General features: G+C 42.7%; 1 protein-coding gene across 1 annotated transcript in view; it reads right to left on the bottom strand.

The window, feature by feature from the left end:
• The window catches only part of GARS1 (glycyl-tRNA synthetase 1), a 56,938-nt gene extending 48,034 nt beyond the window's left edge, over positions 1–8,904 (bottom strand). The window contains exons 1-2 of the mRNA XM_004377503.2: positions 8,622–8,904; positions 866–921 (exon numbers count right to left, since the gene is read on the bottom strand). Coding sequence (XP_004377560.1) covers positions 866–921; positions 8,622–8,904 — 339 coding nt within the window. The remainder of the gene's footprint in view (positions 1–865; positions 922–8,621) is intronic.
• Between the last annotated feature and the right edge of the window lie 1,246 nt (positions 8,905–10,150).

The following is a 10,150-nucleotide window of genomic DNA, read 5'->3' as shown; positions in this document are numbered from 1 at the left end:
ACTCTCAAATGCAGGAATCTCATAAAATAAAAACCAAATGTAGGCAATGGAAAAAAAAAAAATTTGTTTAAGAGGTAATATTTAAAAAGCAAATGGCTAAGATTTTTTTTTTTTTCAAGAATTGCTCAAAGGTATGAATTCTCAGATTCAGGAAGCACAAGGAAATCTAAACAATATACAAAAACCAAAAATCTATACCTAAACAAGTTGTAGTAATACCTGTTATTGTTACCTGCTATCAAGACGGCCCCCCAACTCATGTGTTACAGAGTAGAACTGCTCCACATAGTTTTCTTGGCTGTAATCTTTCCAGAAAGGAGTCCTATTGGCACAATGGTTAAGCGCTCAGCTTAACGAAACCACTGCCATTAAGTGGATTCTGACTCATAGCGATCGTATAGGACACAGTAGATCTGCCCCATAGGGTTTCCAAGGCTGTAATCTTTATGATGAAACAAAAGAGATGAAAAGAAGATTTCAAAGGGTGGCTTGAGAAGACAAAGTATTATAATGAAATGTGCCAAGACCTCGAGTTAGAAAATCAAAATGGAAGAATACGCTTGGCATTTCTCAAGCTGAAAGAACTGAAGAAAAAATTCAAGCCTCCAGTTGTGCAATACTGAAGGATTCCATGGGCAAAATGTTGAACCACCCAGGAAGCATCAAAAGAAGATGGAAAGAATAAACAGAATCACTGTACCAAAAGAATTGGTCAACATTCAACCATTTCATGAGGTAGCATATAATCAAGAACCGATGGTATCAAAGGACGAAGTCCAAGCTACACTGAAGGCACTGGCAAAAAACAAGGCTCCACAGGAACTAATGGAATACCAACTGAGATGTTTCAACAAGCGGATGCAGCACTTGAGGTGCTCACTCGTTTATGCCAAGAAATTTGGAAGACAGCTACCTGGTCAACTGACTGGAAGGGATCCATATTTGTGCCCATTCCAAAGAAGTGCAACCCAAAAGAATGCAGAAACTATCAAACAATATCATTAATATCACACACAAGTAAAATTTTGCTGAAGATAATTCAAAAACAGTTACAGCAGTATACCAACATAGAACTGCCAGAAATTCAAGCCAGATTCAGGAGAGGAGATGGAATGAGGTGTATCGTTGCTCATGTCAGATGGATCTTGGCTGAAAGCAGAGAATGCCAGAAAGATGTTACCGGTGTTTTATTGACTATACAAAGGCATTCGACTGTGTGGATCAAAACAAATTATGGATAACACTGGGAAGAATGGGAATTCCAGAACACTTAAATTGTGCTCATGAGGAACCTGTAAATAGATCAAGAGGCAGTTGTTCAAACAGAACAAGGGGATACTGCGTGTTTTAAAGTCAGGAAAGGTGTGCATCAGGGTTGTATCCTTTCACCACACCTATTCAACCTGTATGCTGAGCAAATAATCTGAGAAGCTGGACTATATGAAGAAGAATGTGACATCAGGCTCTTTGGAGTCCTGGTGGTGCGCTGGTTAAGAGCTTGGCTGCTAACCAAAAGGTTGACAATTCAAATCCACCAGCCGCTGCTTGGAAATCCTATGGGGCAGTTCTACTTTGTCCTGTAGCGTCGCTATGAGTCAGAATTGACTCAATGGCAATGGGTTTGGTTTTTTATTTTTTGGTTTTGTAGGCTCTTTTAGGACAGGAAGTCTGACATGTTCATCACTGTACCCACAGAACCAAGAAAGTCTGGTATAGAGGAGACACTCATGTTTATTTGTTGACTGATATCGCTACCTAAGCTCAGTATAGCGCCAAGCACACAGTATTCAACAAGTACCTATTTACTTACTCTTTACTCATTCAAGGGAGAGCAGTAGTTCTTTTCCCAGCCTCTACCTGTCAGAATACCCAACTCATAAATGCTCACTAACTGTGCTTTCTGATGGCAGTAAGGACCCTATGACAGCCTTTGTTGTAAAGACAGGGTGGCAAATAGTGGTTGTTTTTGGATGTCTGAGAGACAAAGGCAAGTAGTTCTTTTGAACGTCTCCCGTGTCTTAAGTATTGGTGCTTCCGCATAGTGTATCTACTTTTTCTCTTGAAGTTTCTTAAAAAGCACTGGCCAGCAAAGCCTCAAGCAAAAAGGGAGGAAAAAATTGCAATTAGTTTCCTTAAATCATTTTTTTTTTTCTTTATAAATAAGTTCAGGATAGAATTGTTGCTGTAGGTGCTGTCAAGTCAATTCTAACTCATAGTAGCCTTATAGGACAGAGTAGAACTGCCCCATAGGGTTTCCTAGGCTGTGATCTTTATGGAAGCAGATCACCAGGGCTTTTTCCCCTGTGGAGCCTCTGGTGGGTTTGAACTGCAGACCTTTTAGTTAGCAGCTGAGCGGTTAACCACTGTACAGCTAGGGCTCCTTAGAGATAGAATTAGGGAGCACATATTCAAGCAGAGGCTAGTTATCATATGGAAGTAGTGTGGATTCCTACCTTGAGTTAATCAACTTTAAAGTTTCAGTGAAGAAAAACAGCCACGCTATTGTGAATAATGGAACAATTAAAATTATAATTTATAATGACCCAATCCTGAAAACAAAGGAATTGGAGGTGATCTGGACATGGAATAGAAGTACTCAAGAATTCCTGATCTCTGATTTTCTTCTACTTTCTTCACAACCCAACTACAACATGTGTATGTATGCACGTGTGAATAAAACTGATGTAAAACATTATCAACATCTCTAAACTACCCTCAAGAATCATCAACTACATGTTCACTGCAGCACTGTTCATGATAGCAAAAAGATGGAAACCTAGGTGCCCATCAGCGGATGAATGGATTAACAAATTATGGTACATTCACACAACGGAATACTATGCAACAATAAAGAATAATGATGAATCCATGAAACGTAACATGGAGGAATCTGGAAGGCATTATGCTGAGTGAATTTAGTCAGTCACAGAAGGACAAATATTGTATAAGACCACTATTATGAGAACTCAAGAAAAGGTTTAAACACAGAAAAAAGTATTCTTTGATGGTTACGAGGGTGGGGAGGGAGGGAGAGGGTTATTCACTAACTAGATAGTAGACAAGAATTATCTCAGGTGAAAGGAAGAACAGCACACACTACAGGGGAAGTCAGCACAACTGGACTAAACCAAAGCTAAGAAGTTTCCTGAATAAACCAAACACTTCGAGGGACAGAGTAGCAGGGGTGGGGGTCTGGGGACCATGCTTTCAGGAGACATCTAGGTCAACTGGCATAACAAAGTTTACTAAGAAAATGTTCTGCATCGTACTTTGGTGAGCGGCGTCTGGGGTTTTAAAAGCTAGCAAACAGCCATCTAAGATGCATCAGTTGGTCCCAACTCACCTGTAGTAAACAAGAATAAAGAACATCACAACCAAAGTATTAGCCTTAGAGAGAGGAAGAGCCACATAAACCAGAGACTGCATCAGCCTGAGACCAAAAGAACTAGATGGTGCCTGGCTACCACCAATGGCCACCCTGACAGGGAACACAACAGAGAGTCCCTGATGGAGCATGAGAAAAGTGGGGTGCCGAATTCAAATTACAGTAAAAAGACCAGATTTAACGGTCTGACTGAGACTGGAGGATCCCCAGAAAGCATGGCCCCTGGACTCTCTGTCGGCCCAGAACTGAAGCCATTCCCAAGGCCAACTCTTTGGACAAAGATTAGACTGGACTATGGGACATAAAACGGTACTCGTGAGGAGTGTGCTTCTTAGCTCAGGTAGATACATGAGACTAGGTGGGCAGCTCCTGTCCGGAGATGAGATAGGAAGGCAGAGAGGGTCAGGAGCTGGTTGAGTGGACAAGGGAAATTAGAGGTGGAAAGGAGGAGTGTGCTGTCACAGTGTAGGGAGAGCAATTAGGGTCACATAATGATGTATGTATACATTTTTGTATGAGAGACTAACTTGAATTGTAAACTTTCACTTAAAGTACAACAATAAAAAATAAATGAAGTGTCCCTGTGGTTTAATGTGCATAGCAAAGACTCAGGGGGCACAGAAACAAAATAAAAAATCATCATCAACTATAAGCTTAGTCCCTGCATAAATCCTTACCATAATAAAGTATATTAGAACTAACAGTCTATAATTATAAAGCAGAGTAGTCATTAGATGACAAAATCATTCCAAGAGATCTTCCTCTTGGATCATTCATATATATCATGGTGCATATTCAGTAGACCAAGGGGGGTAAAAAAAAAACTAGAAAATATTTTCTCACCTTTGTAATATGTCTGGCTTTAAACTGTACACACATGGGCCTAGAGGGGTCTTATGTAGGATTAACGAGTTCATCTCAGATTTCCAAGTATAACTATTAACAAAAATGTTAAAAATATTTCGTTTGCCCTTTGTAAATTAACCAAGAGTTTTAACTGGCACTTACAGTTCAGAAAATCAAAGCAAAGAAAAATCCAGGGCTCTTCACAATAAGCCGCCTTGCTATTTAGCTTTGAGTTTTATTTGTGTCCTCCTTATTCCAATAAATCAAACCTTGAAATGCTGAAACAGAAATTATATTATTCATACATCCTAACCTAAAGGCTGGCAGTTCAAACACACCCACTGGCACCACAGAAGAAAGGCCTGGCACTCTACTTTGGTAAAAAGATTACAGCCAAGAAAATCCTATGGGACAGTTCTACTCTGTAACACTCAGGGTTGCCAGGAGTCAATACTGACTCAACAGCAATGGGTTAACAGGCATTATCTTATCTTACAAGAAGAATTATCAATTCTACCAAGGCACCTCTGAGTAAACTTGAACCTCCAACCTGTCTGTTAGCAGATGAGCACTTTAACCATTTGCACCACATAGGGATTCTCCTTTAAGCCCAGACAATGATACTGAAAATAACTCACCAAATCTCTATACCAGTCCCACCCTACACTTCCAGATCAGGTAAAATTCATCTGAACAGTTACTGCCTGCACGAAGAAAGATCTTTGAGGCATATATTTCTTAAGCTACTTGAATTCTACCTAATGTTTAGACAAAGTCAAGGAAAAAAAATAAAGCAATTCTTGAAATGATGGAGTGATGAACACAGTCAAACGCTGAAATAGGTAAAATGTGATGACCACAGAAAAGCGAACTTTAGGGTACCAGGCAAAGGTAGTGTTGGAGATCAAAGGCAGATTGCAGTGGGAAGAGTGAGTGGAAAATCAATGAATGAAGGTGAAACTCTTGGATTTCAAGGAAAAAACAGGCTGAGGTAATGGGAGGTTCTGGGGGTGCTGCATTTCAGATAGAAACCTAAATCTGTCTTAATGTAAATCAGATACTTTCATTCTCCTAAAGCAGTGCTTCTTAAACTTTTGGTCTCAGGACCCCTTTATACTCTTAAAAAATTGAGAACCCTAAAAAGCTTTTGTTTATGTGAGTTATTCCTATCAATATTTACTGTCTTAGAAATTAATCCTTGAAGTGACAGGCTCACTTCATTCATTCAAAAAAAACTAAATGTCCAACACTCAAGTCTGCATAACAACTGTTTGTCAGACATTTTACAAACAGCATTCCATGAAAAAAAAGGGGATGGTTCAGTTTGCAATGCAAATGCTTTTCCTGAGACAATCATCACTGCAGTATGCTCTATGCATACTTCCCATTTCATCACACAGAATATTAAAAATATGTGTGCTCAAGGGTCTGAATTTAATAAAATTAATAATTTCTATGGCTTCGTCAAGAACATTCTTAGGCAAAACTGACTTTAACTGAGAGAGTGTGGAAGAGAATGTAATGACCACTAGTACGATTTGGTGCCCCTGACTTGATTCATGCTAAGGCGCCAGCAGTTTCACTCACTACTACTTTCGCACCATCATTGCAAATGTCAACACAGTGAAGAGGTAATTAACATCTTAGTAAAATGGTTTTGACCTTGGGGACCTCCATGGGTGTGCAGAACACACTTTGAGAACCACTGCCCTAGAGCAAGGTTTCCCAAATAATATACTCCAGAACAAAATTTCATCAATAATGGATAAAATAAGAAAAATAAGGACAATATATTAGATCTTTTCCAAAACTAAGCCTCCTAAATATAAAAGACTGTTTTTTACTCTAAGTTTATGGTCTGTCTTTTTGTTTTGCATGTATTAAAATATCCTGTCTTTTATGAAATGATGAGGGAAATTAGATCATAGTACTAGTTTTTTTAACATTCTATTTTGGCGAAACAAACACTGGCCAGCCTATGTTAGCTTCCAATTTAAAAAAAGCAAACAAACTGAATTGCCCTTCCCTGGGTAGCACAAAGGGTTAAGCACTAGGCTACTAACCAAAGGGTCGGCTGTTTGAACCCACCCAGAGGTGCCCTGGAAGAAAGGCCTGGAGATCTTCTTCCAAACAGTAACAGGTGTGAAAACAGTATGGAGGGCAGTTCTACTCTGAAACACAAGGGGTCGCCATGAGTTAAAAATTAACTTGACAGGCCCTTATTCAAACAACCAATGCAGTTTGCTAGATGTTCTGAAGCCAACCTACAAGTTCCATAACTAATTCTCCAGAAAATAACTAAGAATATGCCATGGGAAAATACTACATCTCAGTCAATCAACAAACCAAACCTTTAAACAGCAACGGCATCCACATAGGATAGTTTAGCAGATCAGTCCCCACTGCTGTTGAGTTGATTGAGTTGATTCTGATTCATAGTGACCCTATAAGACTGACTAGAACTGCCCCCACAGAGTTTCCACGGCTGTAAATCTTTACAGAAGCAGATTGCGACATCGTTCTGCTGAACTGTTGGTGGGTTCAAACCACCTTTTGGTTCGCAGCTCAGTGCTTAACCACTGGGCCACCAGGGCTCCTTAGCAGATCAGTAAACTTATATAAACACATATCACTAACAAGACCAGTCATTAAGCACCTTAAAAATCACACTCCAGAAGTATCTTCAATTGCACAAATTTTACAATGGAAATACATAAAATGGATAGAGGTGACGGGGTGTCTCATTTCCCTACATGCAAAATAAAGGGGTCAACTAGATGATCTTTGAATCCCCTTCCAGCTGACATGAAGTATGATTCAAAGACTCCTGTAGTTAACTGACATTTGTGCTGCCCTGTAAAATAAGAGGATCCAAACTAACTTATATAAACATACATATTTGGAAAACATTTTAAAGTACCAAAAAAAATTAACTATTAGGTCAACATAAACAATACACAAGACAGTAATAGCATCAGAAGGCTGTTTTACAATCAAACTTCATTTAACTAGTTCCATAGTCTTACTACAGAAGGGTAATTTGCAGTGCACTTCCAGGCTAACGTGGCAGAGGGAGGGGTTTGGGTGTGTGTTTTTTCCCAAATTAGATGTATTCTCCTTTATAAAAGGGAAGGAGATAGAAAAATCTGAGAGTTACAGAAAAGACAAAGGAACCACACCTAATTTTATCTGGGAGGCTGGGTAGTGGGGGAGATGAAGAATAAGCACACTCAGTGTCCTCGATACTAAAAATAAAGAAGAAAAAATTAAACTCACTGTGAAATTTCAAAATAAAACACTACTAAAGCAGTCAGGCTCAAACTAGAGAGAAACAGAGATTGCAACGTGGCAGAATTTGCAGCAGCTCTGCCCCTATGAATTATTTGGGAGAGCGGGTTTCACCCTCCTCAGCTAAGAGAAGTTATTGCATCAGGCGCCCGTGCAGGAGAAACCCGTTTGGTGTTTACTACTAAGTCACGGATCCCCGGGGTCCTACTGCAAGCTTGGCTCTACCTGACTGGATGTGAGAATCCATTTAAAATAATCTTTTCTTTGCCCTCTCTAAATTCTGATCTCTATGCAGTGCCCTAAGAAAAGGCCTGTATTAAATCAAGTCCTCCAACCCATAAAACCTCTCTCCCTTCCACAAAATCAAATTTCAAAGTGTTCCATATCGAGGATGGTTGATTCACCGAATAACTCAGCAACATTTACAATTTCCCAGGTTTACGTTCTGAAAGATCACTCATTCCAAGTGACCTTTATCCGCCAGTCAGTTCAGAACTCAGAAAAGGAGACAGGAGAGAAGGATCATAGATTCATATTATAAGAAAAGAAGGTTCGACACCGCGTTCCACGTTTCAACATTTTTTTCTCAGCCGATCATTCGGATAATTAACCATTCAGTGAAGGAAGACGAAGATTTAGAAGATAGAGAACTGGTAGCTTCGGTTCACAACCGACCAGGAAATTAGGAACCTCGCCAGCCAGGGTGCACCAAAAGCACAGCAAAGACTGGAAAATGGAAGTTAAGGTTATTCAACTAGGACGCGAAGAAAACCAAAGGATCACAGATCCCAGGGCAAAGCCCACCGGAGAGGAAAGAGGCGAGGGCAGTGACAAGGATTGGGAAAGAACAGCTTGGGAGGGAAAGATGCAGAATGTCGAAGGGGATCCGAGTGAATCACCCAAGCAGAGGGGAAGGAAGGGGGCTCGCGGGGGTAGGGGGCGAGGTGAGGTGGTGGCCTCCGTATGCGGAGGACAGGTCCAAAGCTGGGGAAACGTGGAAGACGCCGAGGAACGAAGGGCTTCCAGAGAATGAAGGGAGGGGGTAACCAGCGAAGGATGGACAGGTGCCGGGGAAGAGAGAGAGGGATGACCAGGAGGGAACCAGGGACAGGAGAGTCCGGGGCCAAGAGGAGGACACGCAATGCCGGTACCTGCTGGCGCACGGCTAGTCTGAGAGGTGCCAGCACCTCTTCAGCCCCGACGCCGTCCATGCTGCTCCGGGAGGGGACGGCAGAAAATGAGGTCCGGGGGCGGGCGGGCGTGCTGAGGGGCCGGCGGGACAAGAGCGGAGGCTGGGACTGGGGCCGAGGTAAGAGCGGGGAAGTCAGCGACAGCAACAGAGCGTTGCCGGCAACTCTAAGCAGCGCCAGACGGGGAGAAGGCATGAGCCGGCAACCCAGGGACGTCCGGAGGGGGCGGCAGCGGAAGCGGCGCGCGCGGCCCGGCCCGGAGCATGATGAAATCGCCGCGTAAACGTCATGGTGTGCGCGCAGTCGCACATTCTCCACCCCGCGACGCGGCGCCGGGTCGCCGCCAGCAGATTCAACACAAAGTCCCGGAGGAAGGACCCCGAATTCTTGGGCGGCCTGCTGTGGGCTCTCTTCGTGTTTGGGGCCTGGTTGTGTTGTGATGTCGCAAGTAGCCCCACGCGAACAGATTTGCACAAAAATGCGTCAACCCACTTCAATAGGGTGGACATTGATGGAGACAGCGCCATCCTAGTCATGCAAACTGAGACTCACAAGGACCTTCGGTGCATAAGCTTGTACTCGCCCATGGAGACTCTAGGAGACCTACTTGAATACACACTTCCGTTTCTGTTCTTTCGCCCCTGGGCCTTAAAGGTTCATAAAACATGAAATCAGATAGGGAACTAGACTTAATGCTGCCCGAGCTCCACAGATGAGGAAAGAGACCCAGAGAGGTTAATGATTTGCCCAAGGTCACACAGCCATTCCCTGCCAAGGTCAAGACAAAACCCCAGGAAAGGAGGAGGAGTATGGGGGGGCGGGGGAGGGGTAACGAGACTTTTTGTACAAGGTAAATTCTGATTATCCTTCGTGGGACGTGCAGAGATGAGGAAAGGCAAGAGGCACCAATGGAGATGAGACAAGGAAACGATAACCCAGGGGTATAGAGACGAGAATCTAGGTGCCCCATAAATCTCTCACGTGGCCTTGCCTCAGCAGACCTGCCTCTTGTGATTAGGCCCCAGGTGACCGGCCATCCCTCCCACCTGCTAGAAGAGTGAATTGGTTGCAAAGTCACGAAAAAAATGGGGTGAAAAACTGGATCACCACTCCAGGGAGGGAATATAAAAAGAATGTGTGGGTGATAGAAACAGCAATGAACACACCTACCGGAATGCCTAAAATGAAAATGACGGGAAATACCAAGTGGCACTCTGGGACTTCTACACTACTGAGAGCAGTGTCAAGTGGTATAACCACTTTTTAAGGACTGTTTGGCAGTATCTACTGAAGCTGACAATACACCTTCCCTGTGATGGACAATTCCACTCCTGGATAAACATTTCCATGGCCAAGTGTACATGTTGTTGTTATTAGCTTCAGGTAAAACTTCAGGGCCCCTCACTTGGATGGGCAACCTCTCCCCACTCATGGAGACTCC

This window comes from Trichechus manatus, unplaced genomic scaffold, assembly GCF_000243295.1.
Source record: "Trichechus manatus latirostris isolate Lorelei unplaced genomic scaffold, TriManLat1.0 scaffold00050, whole genome shotgun sequence".
Lineage (NCBI taxonomy): Eukaryota > Metazoa > Chordata > Mammalia > Sirenia > Trichechidae > Trichechus > Trichechus manatus.
Note: the sequence above shows the minus strand (reverse complement) of the source record. Positions and strands in the feature narration are given on the sequence as shown.